This window comes from Spinacia oleracea, chromosome 1 (genome assembly GCF_020520425.1).
Source record: "Spinacia oleracea cultivar Varoflay chromosome 1, BTI_SOV_V1, whole genome shotgun sequence".
Classification (NCBI taxonomy): domain Eukaryota; kingdom Viridiplantae; phylum Streptophyta; class Magnoliopsida; order Caryophyllales; family Amaranthaceae; genus Spinacia; species Spinacia oleracea.
Genome location: NC_079487.1, coordinates 50,676,946 through 50,698,415, shown reverse-complemented (window position 1 = coordinate 50,698,415; position 21,470 = coordinate 50,676,946). Strand labels below are relative to the sequence as shown.

At 35.6% G+C, this 21,470-nt stretch overlaps 1 protein-coding gene across 1 annotated transcript in view; it reads right to left on the bottom strand.

The window, feature by feature from the left end:
• The window catches only part of LOC110775323 (protein PAM71-homolog, chloroplastic), a 30,602-nt gene extending 18,737 nt beyond the window's left edge, over positions 1-11,865 (bottom strand). The window contains exon 1 of the mRNA XM_056837588.1: positions 11,519-11,865. Coding sequence (XP_056693566.1) covers positions 11,519-11,648 — 130 coding nt within the window. The 5' untranslated portion in view covers positions 11,649-11,865. The remainder of the gene's footprint in view (positions 1-11,518) is intronic.
• Positions 11,866-21,470: the final 9,605 nt, after the last annotated feature.

The window sequence follows — 21,470 nt, the reverse complement described above, 5'->3', positions numbered from 1 at the left end:
TCCACGTTTTATATTGTAGGTTTTTTTTGTAATCTTTTGTATTTTTTTTCACCTTTAAAACTGTAGTTTTTATTTATTCTTTTTTTGTCAATTTTCTTTTGATAATTTGCAGTGTCAACATTCCCTATTTTGTTCTCTTTTTCCATGTCTATACTGTAGCTTTTTTTGTAAACTTTGTTTTTTTTTTCACGTTTATACTATCGGTTTTTTTTTCTTTTTTCTTTTTTATTTTTGCCATTTTTTCTTTTGATAATTTGGTTGATACTTCATTACTTCTGTTACGAAGTACCCAATTCAAATTCAGATGAACACCAAAAAGAGAGTTATGTACAATCCTACTTTTTTCTTCTTCTTTTGTTAATCACACTTCTTGTTTAATTTAAGATTTAGAAAAATGAACTGAATTGAGGTTGGAAGATTCCATATTGTCTTATGTTAACTTGATAATAAATGTGTGAAATATTTAAATATAATTCATTCTTTATAGCACGAGGTCAAAAGTATGCGAGCCTTAATATTGTTCTGATCGAGTTAAATTTTCTTTGCGAGTTTAATTAGATATAGAGTAATATTAATTGTTAAGAAGTGAAAAGCCGATGATCTAAAAAAAATCAATAAAAAAGAAGAACACCACATCTTTGAGAATTTTTTTCCCTAACCATATAAAATATGGGCCATGTTTATTTTTTCGCCCATAGGCCACCAAAATGTTAGGACCGGCCCTGGCGACGCGCTACACCTCTTAAGCCCGGGTGTAATGAAAAATATGTGAGGATTGCTTGGTCGTCGCCCAGAAGCGGCGCGCCACCCCTAGACCTGGGGGTGGTGTCAAATATGCAAGAGTGCGCTACACTTCCTAGGCCCGGGCGTAGTGGAAAATATGCACGGGTTGCTAGGTCATTGCCCGAAAGTGACACGCCACCCGAGGGTGGTGTTAACTATCCAAGGTTTCATGGTAGGGTAGGGGTAGGGGTAAGGGTAGTAGGATGCGTTTTGGAACTTGGAACATTGGCTCTATGACTCTTTGACAGGGAGATCAGTCAAATTATTAGAGGTTGTGAGAAGGAGGAGAATTACATATTACGTTTGCAAGAGACCAAGTGGGTTGGAAACAATGAAAGAGAAATAGCTTCATGGGGTTATAAGGTTTGGTATTCCGGAAAAACTAGGGGTAGGAATGGGGTAGGTATCCTTACTGAACGAGTATATATTGATGATGTAGTGGACGTGTCTTGAAAGAATGATCGGAGTATGAGTATTAAGCTTGTGATAGGGGATGAAGTTGTAACTATTGTGAGTGCCTATGCACCACAAGCGGGACTAGATGCTTCAACTAGACAAGAATTTTGGGAGAATTTGGAAGAATTGGTGCAACGCGTTCCTAAAATTGAGAAACTGATCATTGGTGGGGATCTCAACGGACATGTAGGCTAGAGTCGCGATGAATTTGAAAGCATTCATGGTGGTTTTGGGTATGGGGATCGGAATGAAGAGGGAAATGCTATTTTGGATTTTGCATTGGCATATGACTTGGTATAATGAACAATTGGTTTGAGAAAAGACACTCTCACCTAGTAAACTATAGGAGTGGAGGTAATACGAGTCAGATCGACTTCTTTTTAGTAAGGATTGCTTTGAGACAGTGCTACACCAATTATAAGGTGATTTCGGGTGAGAGTACATCAACCCAACATAGACTTGTGGTATTTGATTTTCGAGGTAGAAGTTATATAAGGAGGAGAAGACCACTAGTGGAGCCTAGGATCAAGTGGTGGAAATTTCAAGGGGAGCAACAACTAAAATTCGTGGAAAAGTTGGCAAATGAAGGTATTTGGGCCGGTGATATGGATTTGGATATAGACTCATTATGGACAAGAATGGAGCACACCATAAAGAGAGTGGCAAAAGAGGTCCCAGGGCAATTTAAATGAATCATGCCACCAAGTAAGGACACATCTTGGTGGAACGAAGTTGTGCAACAAGCTATAAAGAGCAAACGAGAATGCTATAAAGAGTTGAAAAAATGTAGAAGTGATGAGAACTACGAGAAGTACAAGGAGGCTAAAAGGGAAGCAAAGAAGGTCGTACGAGAGGCTAGAGCAAAGGTAAATTAGGATCTTTAAGCAAGACTGGATACAAAAGAAGGGGAAAATGACATCTATAGACTTGCTCGAATGAGAGATAGAAAGACGCAAGACATCAGGAGGATTAAATGTGTGAAAGATGTTGATCAAAAAGTTTCGGTGGGAGATAAGGAAATCAAGGATAGATGGAGGTTCTACTTTGATAACTTGTTCAATGGGGATCAAGGGCGCGACATTGGAGATAGAAATATCCCTCGGGATATGGTAACCTAGACTTTATTCGAAACATTCAAAAGAGAGAAGTCGAAATGGCATTGAAAAAGATGGGACGCAAGAGGGCAGTGGGGCTCGATGGCATACCTATTGAAGTCTGGAGATGCTTGGAAGAGAGAGGGCTTGTATGGTTAACAACTTTTTTCAACAAGATTTGGGGAAGTAATAGGATGTCATTAGAGTGGAGGAAATGTACTATCATCCCCTTGTACAAGAATAAGGGTGGTGTCCAAGGTTGTGTCAACTACCGAAGAATCAAACTAATGAGTCATACTATGAAACTTTGGGAGCGGATTATTGAGCAAAGATTAAGGAGAACTGTGAAGATTTCGGAGAACCAGTTTGGATTTATGCCTGGGAGATTGACTATGGAGGTCATTCATCTTATAGGGCAACTAATGGAGAATTATCGGATAAGAAGAAGGATTTACATATGGTTTTCATTGATTTGGAGAAGGCGTATGATAAGGTACCGAGGGAAATTCTTTGGAGGGCATTAAGTAGGAAAGGAATCCCGTGTAAGTATATTGATATCATCAAGGACATGTATGAGGGAATTAGCACGAGTGTGAGAACTAATGTTGGTAAGACCGAAGAATTCCCCATTACAATTGGAGTGCATTAAGATTCCGCGCTTAGCCCGTTTCTTTTTTATATAGTCATGGAAGAATTGACGAGGTCAATTCAAGATGGTATACCTTGGTGCATGATGTTTGCAGATGATATTGTGTTGATTGATGAAACAAAAGGAGTGGAAAGTAAGTTGGAGTTATGGAGACAAACTTTGGAATCTCGGGGTTTTAGGCCGAGTAGAAACAATACGGAATATATGGAGTGTAAGTTTAGTGGAGTCCAAGACAGAGAGACAGAGGCGATTACCTTAGATGGGAAAATTGTCCAAGGCTCTGAAATATTCCATTATTTAGGATCTATTATCCAAAAGGATGGTGAATTGGATGGCGATGTGGCTCATAGAATCAAAGCAAGTTGGTTGAAGTGGAAAAGTGTCACGGGGTTCCTATGTGATTCAGGCATGCGGCATGCCCCAAAGATTGAAAGGGAAAATTTTACCGCACGACAATTCGGCCGGCGATGTTATACGGCACGGAATGCTGGGCAGTGAAACATTGTCACGTGCATAAGGTGAATGTGGCGGAGATGCGCATGTTACGTTGGATGTGTGAGCATACAAGAAATGATCGTTTAAGGAATGAGATTATTAGGAAGAAAGTAGGGTTGTACCGATTGAGTTTAAGATGATGGAAAATCGTTTAAATGGCTTGGGCATGTAAGTAGAAGATCAAGTGATGCCCCGGTTAGGAGGATAGAAGGGTGGCAAAGTGATAGAATTGAAAGGGGTAGGGGAAGACCTAAGAAAAATTGGAGGAATGTGATTGAGCACGATATGAGCTTTCTTAGAATTTAGGAAAATATGGCGTTGGATAGGACAGAGTGGAGGGAGAGAATATACATTGATGACTTCATTTGACTTATACAGCTTCCATTTAAACTTCTCTCCTTATTTTTATTTTTTTTACATGCATTTTTTTTTTACGGGACATGCTATTTTGAAATATACTTATTTTACTTATTTATGTATTATAAACTTCACTTATTTTTATTGTCCCTTATAATATTTTTCTGTAATATATATATTTTCCTCTTATCTTACTTTAATAAATTCCACTTTCTCCCTCTTCCTTGTTTATTCTTTTACCTTCCCACTCCTTTCTGGTTTGATTGGTGACAATGACGATTTCCTACGACGATTCATGTTAGCCGACCGCAAAACATTTCGGGACTAAGGCTTTGTTGTTGTTGTTGTTGTTGTAATGAAATTGGACAATCAAGCTCTCATCTTTACAATTATATCCCTCCATGTCCCATATGAAAATACCCCTCTATCTCTCTCCTCGTTAAACTAGGTTTCCCAAGAAAGACCCAACAACCTAGCAGCAGGTCGGTAATCGAACAACAACGTAGGTAAAACTGGTTGCAGACTTCTATCCGAGGGAGCAACGGTGATGGTGCATGGAAGCAGACGTGGTGGAACAACAACAGAAGTGGTCTCCACCACCAGAGGAGAGAGAAAAATACGGTAGCAAGAGAGAGATGAGAGCAAGAATACTTTTTTATTTCTGGCTCCAACTTTCGGAAATTAATGGGAGTGAGTTAGGTGGCAATCCATAATAAGTGGCAAAGAAGATGGTTTATTGTGGTGGGGTCTGGGCGGCGATGACGGCAATTGCTTATTGTTTCTTTCACTGGTACCATTTCATTGATTTTTTTATTGACCATTCGAGTGATTCGAACCAAAAGAAGATGACAATGCAATTTTTTCTTCTCTTATTGTTGATATTTTGTAAACTGGAGTCATTAAAATGGATAGATTGCAAGGTGTCGATGGGCATCTCTTAGACATGTGGAAGAAGAGATAATAAAATGGTTTCGATGTTTTCTCATGAGGGTATTTCCATCTTTTTCCATTTGATTGATTTTCTAAAATAAAAATTCAAAATCAATTTGCTCAAATGATTTTTTTTTAAGTGGGCCAAAAATAACTATAGTATCCACTGGAAAAAATTACAATACGTAGTAAAAAAAAAAAGGGCCAAACAGTATAAAACTGGTTCTACTTCTCATAAGTGCTTCTAAACTTTTGTGGCCAAACGCTCCTATTTCTCAAAAGTGTTTTACTAGATACTGTTTCTAGAAAACTACTTCTAGGAAACAAAAGTTGTTTTGTAGAAGCTTAGCCAAACAACACCTAATATAATTAATAAATCCATGCATCTTCCAAGTTTTGGATAAGAGAAAATTAGATATGTATGAATCTAACTAAACACACAGCATACTAGTTACTGATATACTATTTCCCTTTCTCTTTATACTAGGTAATGATACTATGGGGTAGTAAACCCATAAGTCAAATGAGATGTTACCACCAACCATGCTAAGGAGGCATATTCTACACTCCCTCCGTCTTTTTTTATTTGCTATTTCACTGTATTTAACACACACATTTGACCATAAATATCTTTAATTGTGTATTTACAAACCATAAACAATCGATATTAAGAATATACACATTGAGACAAATCGAACAAGATCCAACATAATACTATTACGTCTTTTATCATAGTGATAAAACTTGGTCAAAGTTCATGAATTTTGACCCTCAACCAAATGTAGCAAGTCCAACTAAAAGACGGAGGGGGTACTACTTAAGCTAATCGTATGCACAAACTTTCAAGAAAGGCCAATCTACGACAATATATTGTGTAGCGGCCCAAAAGAGTAAGGTTATCCGCACATGTTCTGTTCTTTTAGTTACCCTTATTGATGTTATTAGTTTTCTTTATTGTAGTTATAATTTACCTTATTTTCAAGGCTATTAGCTCAAATGGTACAACAATCTCTATTATATAAAGGAACAGCTGAGGTTAAATAGGTAAATACACTTTTCGTGTCCCCAAGCAAAAAGACCAAATTACCCCACCCTCACTTTAACCCCAGCCCCATTCCAAACCCTAAAAATGTTGTGCTCTCTCACCGACGTCACCGCACACTCTCCTCCCCCTCTCTCTTCTCTTCTGATTTCTTCTACTCCCCCAAATCCTTCTCCTCGATTCATCCTCTCCTCCGTCCATCGCCATCACCATCACCATCACCGTCTTTTATTCTCTATCTTCGTCACGAAGCCGTTGTAAACGCCGGAAACTTTAAAGCGTGACGGGAGGAGGTAAACATGGATGAGTCGCCGCCATTGTTAATGTTCGTTGAAAAGACGACCTCCGCATTAGGATCCTGCAATCCAAATTCACCCTCCTCCAAATCACCGTTGTCGCTCAGTCGCCGACCACCGTATACTCCGCCGCTTTCTTAGCGCTGGGCAGTTCTGCTGCTGCTTTTTGGTAAATTGTTGGATTAATATTTGAGAGTGACCATGTAAATTAACAATTAACAAAGAAGATGTAGTTTTTTTAGTTTTTCACGGGTTACTTATGTTAATTAGATACAAAGATGATTTGCTTTAATGGGGTTAATAAAAGGTAATCTGATTAGTTTGATTGTGTTTGTTTGTGCAGCGTTTGATCGGTGATGCTGCTAAGAATCAGGTTGCCATGAAGCCTACGAACATTGTTTTTGGTATATGTCAGTCTTTTACTTCTCCGCTTCTTTTAACTTTTGAGTGATTCTTTGATCAGGCTTATGAATTTTGTGTTGGAAATTTGAATATAGTCTATCTGGATGTTTTGGTTGTGATTATTTGGTTAATTATATTTAGTGTAAAATTGTTGAAGGTTGTGTTTCTGGAGTATCTTCGTTGTAGAATTCGAGTAGGATCATTTATTCACGTTTGTATATTGTTTTGAAATTATATGAATCTTTCTGATTTTGTTTCTTTATTTTTCTAATGTCGATTATCTTAACGAGATTTTAGATTTCTTAGTCATTGATTTGTTCTTAGTATGACTTTTGAAAAATAGTAGTGTTTCAATTAGATGGGCTGCTGTGGAATTTAAAATCAATTTTGAGGACAAATTACTACTTATAACTTACAATTAAATTTGAATGTTCATGCTATATGTCACTAGGAAGGATCAACCCTAAAATAATTAGGAAGGCTCAATCGAAATTCAAAGTAATTATCTCTTTTTTTTATTTTTCGGGTTTTATTTCAGTTTTAGGGTTTTTATCCAAATTCCAATTTTAATATTTTATTTCAGTAGATGGAAGCATGAGAATAAAATATAAACGGGTTCTTATACTCCAATTGATTCAATTGATTTAATTCCTCTTCTTGCTAATTCCTGTGAAGACTGACTCCTCTTTCATGTCTTAATTAGCTTATTGAATCCTCTTTCTGGACATTGAGCTAATTCCAATTTATTCTGAAATAACAGCCACAAAATTCAGTTTTAGGGTTTTTATTCTGATATGGTAATTTGTTGATTTCTGCTCAGTTTCTTCATAAAGAGGTTTCTATTCGAATTGCGCGCAAGCTATTGAACTTGATAATGCGTTATTGAATTCGGGTGAGATTTCAACAATTTTTATTAAATTTTCATTTTTTTCGAATTGATTCTGGAGATTTTGTTGATTTAATGTGTTTTTTTTCCTATTTTTGTTTGAATTTCTTAACAGGCTCTTCAATAATCAAATGGTATGACATCTTACCTAATTTAAGTTTAAAATCTAGCACCCACGATTTAGATCTTTATTAAAATTTTATCCGAACACTCAATTTCAATGATTTCAGTACGTGAACACCTTCTCGATGTTTCAACTTCAGATACCGTCTTTATGCAAGAAACTCCCATAAAAGTGTTGACATCCAACTTGATGATTTTGGCGCGATCCTGGCAGTTCTGCTGCTGCGGGAATTAAAAGAGGCAACTACGTGTCAATACTCTACACTCCTGGTAAAGTAAAAATCTCAACTACTGAGCTCAATAATTTTGTCATTTATGAATGCCCTCACCCCGTGTGATAGGTCTAGATGACCTTCCACCTGTTTGGAAAGACACGTCTAATTGAGCTGCAAAATTACGCAGTAGCTTATTTCACTACCTCATTTTTATAATCCCAATTTGCTGAAGATATACAGCTTTTCTTTCATGTTTTTAAGTTGATTATATAATTTCTAATTTCTCTGGACAACGTATTATATCAGAAAGTTTGTGATATAAAGATGATCAGAAGTTTGTGACAACGTAATAGAGATCCCAGATTAATAAGTTTGTGTTAGTTTGCTGGGAGCTTAATCTGATACTTGGGGGATTCAAGGTATCGGACTTTCAAAAAACAAATAATATAAAAAAGGCAAAAGCAAACAGCAGGAATGAGATTTCTTATTCCAACCTGATTCAGATATTTGCTAAACAAATAGGCTTATTTGTAAAGTAAACTCATGTCTCAAGGCATGGACTAGATTTCTAAATCCTAAAGTTGATACCAAGTCAGCGAGTCCGTCACAAATAATTTTAATCACATCATATCAAATTTTGTAAGGAATGAAAAGCGTCCGTAGTCTAATGGATAGGACATAGGTCTTCTAAACCTTTGGTATAGGTTCAAATGCTATTGGACGCAAATAATTATATCGCGAATCATCTAATTATATAGTTAGATGATTCGCGATCTGTAAACTCATAATTAGATATGACAATCTAATAGGAATCTAATAGTCATCCTCAATAATATAAATTAGTGATATTAATGTCCAATCTAATAGTGATATTAGATTGGCTTCCGTAAACGAATTAAAATCTCATCTGGAAGGGTAAACCTAATGTACACCTAATCCTCTATTAGTCTTTATCTGAATGATGACTTTAATGGGTTTGGTTTAATCTCCAACTATCTATGCATCGTTAGCTTATATAATAGAGATAGAATAAGAAGCCAATCTAATGTGAATCTAATGCATAAAATACGAATAAGAAGCCAATCTAATGTATAGAATAAGAAGCCAATCAAATGTGAATCCTTCTCCTGTGTAGATACATATCTACTTAAACAAAAAAAATTCAATTTGCAGATACCCAATGAAATATTTGTCTGGAAAATGCTTAAATTATCAGTCTTATATGCAATTACGTATGAAATTTATATAATAGCAAATTTAATTTCAAAAAAAGTGCATGAAAACTGGTTCTAAGATGTTGGGGAAGAAGATTCTGCAGAAGTACACAACTGTGTTCTGTAGGTGCAGTTTGATTTTCAGATTTCTGATATGTGCAAATTGGTTGTGCTGTTAGTGTTTGCAAGCTGTTTGTTGTGTTGTTACGGTCTGCTGCTATGGGTTGTTCATTGCAGCTTCTACTTCTATTGTTTTTTGGATGCTGCTGTGTTTCTACAATGTGTAGTGTGAGTGTGCTTTTTTGCTGCAGCTCTACTTTCTGTTGCTAGGTTGTTCCTGCTGTACGCAGGTTGTTTCAAGTGTTGTTTTTCTTCTGTTTTTCCCAACAGCAGCTATTGTATTCTGCTGCACTGTTCTGCTGCTGTCTTAGCATTATTGTTGCTAGGTTGTTCTGTTTTTGCTAAACTGTTTTGTTTTTTTAGGGTGCGGTTTGTGCACCCTTCTTTGTTGGTTGTTGTTTCTTTCCTTAACTCTGTTTTTTCCACCTTTTGTTGCAAAATCCCTATTAGTATTTTTTTGGTTTTAGCCAAATTATGTTGGACCGGTTCCTTATGTACGAGTATAGTGAGCTTTTGTTGGTTTTAGATTGTGTTGAATTTAAGGTAAATTGAAGAAAGTGCATCTCAAGAAAACTCCATGGTATCTCATTTTTATTTTACACAGGGGTGTCGATGACTGATTGATCTTCCTAAGTAGGGAGTGATAATTAGAGGTTTTTGAGGGTCTTTCGGGGAAAATAAGAGTGCATCATATTGATCTACCTTGATCTAATTCTAGCTCCTTACTTTTGTGTTTATAGAGGTTTTTTGGGTTTTATAAGCTTTACAACATGCACATAGCTCATGGATGCAACTTTCAGTGACATCAACACTAAACTATATTGTATGTATATAGGTAGCTCAGTGGAAGGATTGCACTAGCAAAAGATTGAAGATTTGAGCTCACAACTTCAAACTCGGGCAACAATTCAAGCCTTCGGACTTGACCAATGTCATCTCCAAGAATGAAAATTCATTGAAATAGATTCATAGATTTGAGAACAATTGCGAACATTTTCCACTTCAGTAATGAAATTTTGATCTACCGTTGTGATATATTAGTTGTAACAACACAATATTAAGTTTTTATATGAATTCGCACGCATCGCGTGCATATAAGACTAGTATACAATATTGTACATGGTGTGGATTCAAGCCCCACACAGCCTACTACCTATATTACACTTGTGTATTAGTGTATTATCATGGTTGGTGCTGTATTGGTCATAGTTATAACTTGTAAGAAGCATATCACTCTTGAACATGATCACTTCATTGTTTATTGTTGGTCTAACATTTTTCATTGGTTAAGGTCACATTTATCCTTGGGTAAGGTAACTGTTTTACTCGAATAAGGTCACTTATATCTTTGGTCGGGTACACTTTGGTGTCGGTCACTTTTTACTTTGGGTGAGTTCTATTTTTCACTTTTTACGCGCTAGGTTAAATGTGCAGTACAATACCATACCGTAGATCGGGGGCACACAATAGTTTTTGAATCATATGTTTGACCACCTGAAACATGCCAATGGATGTGCTTCAAGGAGAGCATATTTGTCCCAGTCTGCTAATTTCCTAAGGCTCTTCCTACCGGCAGCCAGCATTTCAGTTTCTGAAATCAAATGTAAAAGCCAATGCGCTTGCTAATTTATCAAATACCTTAACTTTACATAGTCTACTTACTCCCTACAAACCTACGAACCCATTTGCCATTTCGCCATTAAAGTCTGCTAATCTACTATGCTATCTTCTACTTAATAACTAGTTGTCAAACATCATTATGGCCTAAGTATCTGATATGATACATTTGGATGCCAAAACTGCTGAATCTGTCAATTTTTCATGCACATTTGACAAATGGTACTCCGTAATAGCTAATTCCCCGGTTTTGTGTGCATTTGATCAGCGGCTCTCTCTTGCATCACAATTACTTGAAATAAAACAAATCCAACCAAAATAGTTTTATTCTTTCCAAATAATAGCAAGACAAATCAACCACCAGATATTTAATATTCTTCAACAGCTTCACCAAACAACCGAGGAAGTCTTTGTCACAAGTGACTTGTGTCCATATTGGACACAAGTGAGTACCAATACAGAATTTGGAGTACCGAATATGTTAGTATCAATACAAATTATGTGAATACCAATAATAACACATATGACTTATATTGGTGGTATTTCTAAGCAATTTTGCATTTTGGTACTGACATATTATGTGTTGATACTCAAGATGATTGTATTTGGATCACTTGTGTTGAGGTTTAGAAACCCTCCCAAACAACCCCTAATTAATTAAATCAAATAACACAATTTACCAAACTGAAACAAAGTGTCAAACTGCCAATTCCTACTCATGAATCAATTTTTTTATTTTTATAAAATGGAAGTCCAATAAAGATAAACTAAACACAAATTACGCACAATTAAAAACCCAATTAAAACATTAAACTAGAAAACGGAGAGAGAATAATTACATGAGAAAGAAAATCGGCGTGTGGGTGTAGTGGGAATTGAGCGGAGTGAAGATGGAGCAGCTAACAACGGAAGCAATCCCGCACCAACGTTGACAAACTTTGATACCACTAGCTGCTGCTTCACTACCATTTTTTCTTGTTGTTTCCAAAACTTTTGATTTATGCTTCAACCATTAATTATTCATTGTGGGTAGTATTCGTTTATTTGAAGCAAATTAATTTTGGAGGCTATGGTTTTGGTTGAATTGAAACAAATTCCCGTATGGACTTGGTGGTGGATTGATGGTTTTGATGATAAATGAGAATATGATGATGATGATGGTGAAGCAGTGGATTGTTTTGGAGGAAAAAGGAGATATACTTTTGCCAGCCACGTGTTTATAGAGATAGGGCACAAGCTCACTGTCAAAGTATGGATAGAGGTGTCGGAAGCTGACCGACCTGAAAAAACAACCTGTTTCGAACTCTAATCAAATTGATTTGACCTGGAAAATTAAGTACCCAAACTCGATTTGTAACCAACTTGACTCTACGTCTCTACCCGACATCCGTTTCACCCAATCTGAACTCCACCGGTAACGAGCTTGATCTGAACCGAACTCCACCTGCCATCGGTTGGATTCGACCCAAACTCCACCCGATACCGATTTTACCCAACCAGAACTCCACCGGATACCGATTTGACCCGGTAAGTATCTGATTTGACCCGATTTGGTTTGATCCGAACTGTTATTTAACCGACATCGATTTGACCCGATCTGGTTTGACTCGAATTATTATCTAACTGGCCTAGTATTGAATCGATTTGGTTTTAACCTGACCTATATCTGACCCCTCATAATTTTACCTTCAACTTTTTTAATTACTCAAATTCATTTTATCTAGGAAAATTTGGTAATATTAATCCAACCTTTGACCGATTTTCTTTTATTAAGCCCACCTACGACATATTTTTTAATAATCCCACCTTTATTACCCAACAACTTTTATTGGGCCCAACAGGTCATAAAACTGTTGTAAGCGGCATTATTTCTCTACATGGCAGTACTCTCTCTCGATATATTCAGTCATCATCATCAATTCATCACCATCTCGTTGACTTTTTCACCGATTACCGGCCACTTAAGCCCAATAAAAGTCGTCGGGTAGTAAAGGTGGGATTATTAAAAAATATGTCGTAGGTGGGATTAATAAAAGAAAATCGGCCAAAGGTTGGATTAATATTACCAAATTTTCCTTTTATCTAACCGGCCTAGTATTGAACCATGACCCCTCGTAATTACTTTAAAAGAGTATTTGTCTATTTTTTACTTAAATTAATAACTTATTTTCCTTTTTTATCCAAAACGAAATATTGAATTGAAAATCCAATTTTATTAACATCACTTTTCTTTACTTTTTAAGTACTCATAAGGTTATAGTTACTTAATTATATTCTATGTTTACTACTCATAAATGTAAATTTGAATAGCTTATAGTTACAATGTAATACATAGTACCTTTTATTCGAATAATAACAAGCACACTTATTATTACGTTGTCTATAAATACAAAAAATTAGGGATTGTAACTTAATTTTACTGTGTATATATGATCGAGAACCTTTAATTTGTTAAAGTTTTGTGATTATCACCCACCAATTACGATTATAAAATATTTTGATAAACATATGAATCGTTATATTAAGTTTAATTTTGACATATTAATAGCTACTCCAGATTTATTGCCTACCCACAATTGAATCATCCACTGACCATTAGTCCCCTATAACTTCGCTATCACTTCGTCGCTTTCTAAATTTATTGTTTCGTACATTAATGTCTATGTTGTCTCGATATAACGTTATCAGTTCCAACTAGCTACATCATGTTAAGTAGTTGTATACGAGTGATAATCATTAAATGTCTAATGATATGATCAAGGTCATGATATATAAATAAATATTGTGTTCTTTAAACTTGATAGGACTACTAATAAATTGAAGAATATATGTGATAATTTATACGGAGTTGTTATTTATATTTTGATGTATGTTCTTATATACTATAATCGTTCATTATGTAGTCAAGTTTTATTTCGTGTCAACTTAAATAATTATATAGACTTATATATATTATCTACTAGAGTGTTTACATATGTTTCTCGTTATATGATTATTTTGAAGGAAATAATGCCCTTAGTCCAAGTATGCATTCAATGTTAAGTCTAATAAATGCGGTTCAGTATTAATTAACAAGTTAATAATTCAGTGAGATCAAGTGAGCTGAATGCCTAGCTAGAGGCCGCTTCAGTTCAAGTGGAATTAATGATATTAATCCACAGCTTACTCTTGACTGAACCCGTAGGGTCACACAAATAGTACGTAAACGGATCAAGTATTTAATGGCATTAAATACTCCATCTATGGATATTCGGAATCGACGGATCTTGGTTTCAGTGGGAGCTGAGATCGTCACAGGCAAGAAATGAATACTCCGGAAACGATGATATTGCCGGAAACGGAAATATGGATCGTATCGGAAATATAAATATTATCCAAGTCGTAGATGTTGCCGGAAACGGAAACATGGTACGTATCGGAAAATATTATCGGAAATGGAAATATTGCCAGAATCGGAAATATTGCCGGAAACGAAAATATTGTCAGAATCGAAAATATTATCGGAAATGGAAATATTGCCAGAATCGGAAATATTGCCGGAAACGGAAATATTGTCAGAATCGGAAATATTATCGGAATCGGAAAATAATTCCGGAAACGGAAATATTAAATATTTGTTCGAAACGGAAATTGATTCCGGAATCGGAAATATTAAATATTGTTCGTATCGGAAATGAATTCCGGAACCGGGAATTTAATCGGAAGCGTATCGTACGAATTAGCATCGGACGAGGCCTGCCGGACGAAGGCCCAGCACGAAGTCGGGCCATCGCCCAGCAAGCCAAACGCGCGCCCAGCCAAGGCAGCGCCCAGGCTCACCGCAAGGCAGGCCCAGCGCGCGCCAAGGCCATGGCCTCGCTGCGTGGGCTGCTGCTCGCACGCACACGCATGGGCGACCCTCGTGGCTGCCGTGTGTGTGTGAGTTTGTGTTCATGCATGATTCCTAAAACTATTAGAATTAGTATATGATTAAATTCCTATTCCTAAAAGGATAAATTAATTAATTAGAGTTCGTATAGGATTCTAAGTTTAATTAATTCGTATCCTACTAGGATTCCAATTCCCTTTCCATAACTCTATAAATACGTGCCTAGGGTCACATATTTTAGAGAGATTATTCAAGTATTCAAAGTGAGTTTTTGAGAGAAAATTCAGACACATTTCTTGACTATAAGTGCCGAAAATCTTTAGTACCTTAAGGGCGATTCTAGTTGGTCAATCTTAAGGCGGATCCGGACGTGCTGTGGACTATCTACGGAGGGACGACACTTGGAGTCCTAAAGACTTGTTCTTGTTCGGTTCGGGCGCAGCTAGGGAAGGCACGCAACAAAGAGTATGCATCTAAATTATGCAATATGATTATGTGTAAATAATATGTATTCCTGGCTAAATGGTTGTTTCCGCATGATTTATGAATTGTCATATGTATCATAACCTCACAGTGGTATCACGAGCCTCTTATTATTTTCATAATCTAAATTGCATGAACATGGTTAAATATTACAAATTTGCAAGAATTAAAAGGGGTGATTAATTTTCGTAATTGTTAATTAATTGCAAATTGCGTTTATTTAATTATACGTACGCAGTTTTTCGGCAGTTTCTTCGTTACTCATCCAAATCGAGTGATTTTTGTGTCAATTCCGCATGTAAAAGGCATTCTAAAATTTTGACAAAACTAGTATTTTTCTGCCGAACCCAGAATTCTCAAATTCGAAGCCTAACTATGACTTTTCGAAGGTTTTAGTTTTTCGAATGCAAAATTTCGTAAATTTAAGATGTTAAATTAAATATTTGCGATTCTTGTTGATAAATCTTGAATTTTCGATTGACCTAATGTATATGTTTAACAAGTTTGAATGCCTAGCCTTGTTAATTATGCAATCTAATTTGTAATTATGATTAATTTGTTGAAAATTAGAATAATTTAGAATTAATTTGATTTTCATAATTAATTATAATTTAATTAGAAACCTATGATTAAAAACCACCATAAAAATTGTAATTTTATGATAAATTTTAAATTTTTATGACCTAGACTTGAATCCATAATAATCGGAAATCAATTGGATAATAAATTTTCGATTTTTCGCCCTAAAATTATGAAATTAATATTATTTATTAATTTGTCATTAATTTTAAATATAAATTTTAATTTTTATGCGATTCGTTCATATAACTTGCACGCACAAAGCAATGGACGCTTCGTGTTACCCATAAGGGGTGTTGTATAGTGCGGGCATGCGACGGCGAGCAAGGGAGCTCGTCGCCCGTGCGGCACGAATGCAATGAGCAAGGGCATGGTGCACGAGCACAGGGGAGCAGCCCTGCCTTGTGTCGTGGACCACGAGCTATGAACAAATGGGCATGGGCGAAAGGCAAGCCAAGGCAGTCGCGTGTGGGCAGCAAGCGAGCTGCGCCACGACGCGCACTGCCTCGCACAAGCGCGCGCAGCCTCGCGTGCAGCGAGCGCAAGCTCGCGTGCCACGAGCGCTGCGCCCAGCGATTGATCGCGCGCAATTGCTCGCGCGCACAGCGAGCGATGGCTCGCGCGCACAGCGAGCAATGGCTCGCGCGCAGCGAGCGCTGGCTCGCGCGCACAGCGAGCGATGGCTCGCGTGCGTCGAGCGCTGGCGCGCGCGCAGCGAGCACCATAGCGTGCGATGGCTTGCGATGGAAGATGCAGCAGCTATGCGACGAGCGCATGGGCTGCGCGCACATGGCCAGCGATGGCTGTGTGCGTGCGGCCCATGGGCGTGCGATGCGTAGGGTGTTTGCGTTGCGATTAGATCGTTTTGAATGTTTAATTTGAAATTTTCAGTTTACGTAATTTTAATTAATTTTAAAATTAATAATTTAAATTATTTTCTTGGATTTTAATTTTGAATATTGTAATTATAATAAATTTTATTTATTCTAATTATTTTACTAAAATTAAAATCATGAATTAATTTAAATACGACTGAAATTAAATTAAACTTTTTGGATTCAATTATAAATTCATATGAGCTTTAAATTTTAATTAAATTTGTATGTTTCCGGTTAGACTAGAAATACATTTTTATGTTTAAAATTAGTAAAGCATATGAATTTATTGGTTTAAGTGGGAACGCTTTTAGTCATAAACTCTTGATTAGGTCTACAAATCCTTAAGGTTAAAACAACTTGATTAGAATTAATAAGGACTGAATAATTGGTAGATTATTGGTGCCCTTGATTAATTGCTGCAAATGTTTACGTGATGCATAATGTGTTTTACTAACCAGCTATGTGGGCCATTCATGATAATGAATGGGTGAATGGTATATATTGTATATGTACTGTTTTGCAGGTTATGAAGTGACTAGTATGGCCCAAATAGGATAGAAAATATGGTCTGCGTACCATTAATTTGAAGGTAATTGGTCTAAAGTACCAAAGTTGTTTTTCAATTCAAATATGGTGTGCGTACCATCAAATAGTTGTAATTAGTTTTAATTATAGCTTATCCTATTTGAAGAAAATGGTGCCTCCCACGGAGATTTTCAAGACGGACTTTGAAGTTAAAGCTTCAAGATGAAGTCGGGCCATACTAGATCACATTTATCTTATGCATGCTTTAAGTTATTTATTGCTTTAAATATGTCTTAATTATGCATAAGATTGTGGCTTGATTATGTTGCATGATTAAGGATTTTAGTTCACTTAAAATCTAACCAACATAGTAAGAGCCTTAAGTTCCAAACTTAAAAATTGAGTTAAAAGGTGCCATGCCAAAATATACACTTGCTTGGATATCCTTTACATCAATCTAGTAATAGTTTTCGCTCAGCGAGGTGTTACTTATTGGTCCTAAAGGGGCAAGGTACACAAATAATTGTGAGTACATGTTAGTTTTGGTGAAACTCAACGATATAAGTAAGGAGTCCTTTTATGTCGTGGCAAAATCGATAGGTTTACCTAATAAGTTCTTAGACGTACCTATCAACCAAGAATAGTTTCTAGACTATTAGCAAAAGGCTTTTGCTTACCTAAGATGTTTTAGGATTAAGTCAACAAACTGTGCTTAGTTCTTCAATGATTTTAGGATCTTGGAATCATTTTATTCACACCTGCCGGAACACATAATTCGAATAAAATGCTAATGACTTGAATAAATTGCATGAATGCTTTTATTTTCAAGTTATTATTCATGATAAATGTTTAGACTTTGCATGCTTCAATGTATGTTTTAATTATTGTTTATAATTAAATATCTTGCACTGCAATAAATCCTTTTAGAAAGGTAACAGTAAATTTCCTCGATTGGTAGTGAATCCAAGAACGATTCACGGAAATGAGAGAAAGTGAGCAATTTAAAATGTACGTTTCTTATAGCGACTTTTATGGTTGTTTTCGAACATCAAAGTCGAATGGCAAACCAATTGCTGCTTGTGAATTCAAAATACACTGTAGTTTTGAAATCATGAAGCATTGAGTTTAAATGCTCAGCCTTACCAATGGTTAACAACCTAATATCTTTGTCCATTTAATTCTCGAATGAGTCTAGTCTCTAGAAATTCGAATAGATCGATGCTTAGAGAACTTTGGAAGCTTCTTGTAAGATCATCTAGTTGAAACAGAATATTCAACATAAATTAAAATGGTAAAAACCTTGTTGGTGACATTGGACATGTCTAACAAAGTATAAAAGTCAACACTAAAGAAATTAATTCTTAAGACTATAAGAAAGGGTACAAGAAATAGGAAAACGAGGAACAAATGAAAGGAATTTACGATTCCGTTTCTACCTATAAGTTTATGTTTAAAGATAAGTGACCTAGCAATCAAACTTCCTTGGTATCATATACCGCTTGAGGTTCTTACTTCGGTAATAACTCAAACAATGGAAGCTAGGATACACTAATGACCTACAAGTGGGAAATGAAGCATGGCAATGCTGCATTAGTTGTAGGGTCATCTAGTTTGTTTTAAGTCCTTTCAAAGGCTGGAACTTAATGGCTATTTTGTTCCATAATCAACATACCTAAATTTCTGTTTTCAAACACAGAAAGACTCACATTCAAGAAAAATAAAAACAATGTTTGTTTGTTTATTTGAATGAAATGGTCAATTGCAGGTTGAGTCAATATGCTTGATTAAAACAAACAACTCTTTAAAGAACTTTACTAGGTTCAAATCAACCCCTTGATTTGAGTTCCACTAATCTTTGGCATTGTTGCTTAGACCATGTCAACAAGTTAACATTCACAAGCTCTATTTTAATGGACTTTTGAAAGTTGGTTGATTTCTAGATCAACTTAAGACAAGCTAGTCTTACTTGTTGAAAGTAACAAAAGATATGAACTATTGTTAGAACGCCTAGACAATAGAGTTCAAAGCTAAAGAAAGATTTTATGACTTTATTATTTCACATGGATTTGAGTGAATATAGGTTTATTTACTCAAATGTGATATAAGTTGAATCTGTTTGGCTAGTTCAAAGATTCGAAGTATAAAATCCACTTGGCAAGAAATCATAAAGATCTAGGTTAGATCATGTTGATGATTACTTGAGACCAAATATGATCATCAATGATTGTGTGTTGTAATTTCACAATCTAGCTCCATAAGATATGGCATATCTAAGTTGAAATGATCGAAGTCGATTAGTACTTGATTCGATCAATGATGGATCATAAAGACTTTTCCTTTAATTTCTAAAACAAAATGCTCAACTACCACCAAACTAAACTAAATTCGTCAAAGCTATAGAAAAGAAATTTCAGAATATCTTTTCGATAATATATATCTAGAGAGTTGCTAAACTCAGTGGGAGCTTAGTGTTTGTTATTCAACAAACTAAGGCCCAAGTATAGATATATGTTTCATTGTGATTTATTCAAATGAGACACAAGGGTATTGTTTCTACCACGAATTTTTGAGAACATAATGTTTGGTTGCTCGAAATGATGTCCTTTTGGAGATTCGTTTCCAAAATGACAAGTGGGAGAAAATAGACCTCGAAAGTCTTCGAGGCGAACAACAAACATAAACGGACATTCCGGAGGCTTTTCGAAGTGCTTCAGAAAATCCGAACTTATTCTTTAAGGACTTTAGAAGTGGCTTTAAAGAATAGACATCTCTTAGAAGACTTTACAAGTGCTTCAAGGAGAACAGAATATTCAAAGGACTTTCAAGTGGCTATTGATATTCTATTGTTTGATGTTCTATACCCTAGTAGGCATAGAGTTCAAGTCACTGAAACTATGCAATTCTTCTATTAGATAGTAAAGAAACCTACAACTTGCAGTCAAACTAAAAGATGTGACTTGTAAGAAAGCTATGACGAAACCCAGATTCCCTAAAATGGTTAGAGGCCATATATAGACTATATGTTTAATTGGTTAAAGGCCATAAAACATACTCAATGTTTTGATGACAAAATTGAAATTTTGTTGATTTGCAAGAATAGTTTCACACCTATTGGTTGCAAGTTTGTTTTAAGGATAAAAACCATCAAACATGGAATTGTGTTCACACACAAAGCTAGATTAGTTGCTAAAGGTTACAAGCAAATTCATGGCATGGATTGTGTTGAAACCTCATGCAAAATCGTAATGCTTAAGTCTATAATTCAAGCAATGATTGCATATTGGTACATATGGCAATTGGATGACAAAACGTATTCCTCAATCAAATGTTGGAATATAATATGTACATGGTATGTCATAAAATTTGTGGATCCAAATAAATGCTTGAAAAAGAAAGCTAGTTTATAAAATCTAAGTACAGATTTAAGCAAGCAATTGGGAATTGGAACTATATTTTAGTTTCATAAAATATACATGATTCTTATAGATATATAAGAAGTTTAGTGGGAGTACTTAAAACTTAATTGGTCCTATGTGTATTACACACATATCTCTCTATTGTGAAATAACATTCAAATGCTAATGACTTAGATTTGAAATTATTCATCAATGATGGACCATGGCGAAACTTAGTACATACTGGGTATTAAGATCTATTTACAAAGATCTTATGATATTGTTTTGGATTAAGTAATGGCATTTACTAAATCAAACACGAAAGTCTCCATTGGAGATATTTGACCCATGTGAATAAATCTAAGTAAAGGATGTTTGAACTATGTATAAGCATTTACTAAGTTAAACATCAAAGAGTCTAAAGGAAATTCTTAACCTATATTATATGTCAAAGAATTTAGCTGAATTTAGTATCTACTGAAACTAGATAAGCTAAAGTTACATGAATAGAATTCAATTGGGAATTATTCTGCAAAAGAATTTATCATGTATGATATAATATGAGGATCGCCAAAAACGTATCGTATGACTTTAGGCATGACGAACATATACCAATCTCTATTGATCTAAGTAAAGATCAACTAGATTGAGATCAAGAAAAAACTTATGGTACTTAAAAAGGTACATAGGAATAGTTCTTGATTCAAGGAAATAAAGATATGCAAAATATTGATGCTACACGCATAAACACTGGCAAAGGATCAAGCAAGATTCCCTTGGAGTTAACCATTGATAAGGACGAGCTATAGAGCATCGTGTTTTGAAAATGGCAACATGGGTTGGAGACCATGAGTTGTTGCGTGGGAAATTAAAATAATAATTTCTATGTTCTAAGATATAGTTGGAGAGTCTTCCACATATCTATGAACTGCTTGGATAGGTAAATCCAAACAAAGCATCACTAGCAACCTATACAGTTGAAGTAAAAGTAATTATTGCCTAAGAAGCAATAAAACAGGGTTGTTTAAAGTTCTTCACTGAACTTGGGTAGATCACCTATCTG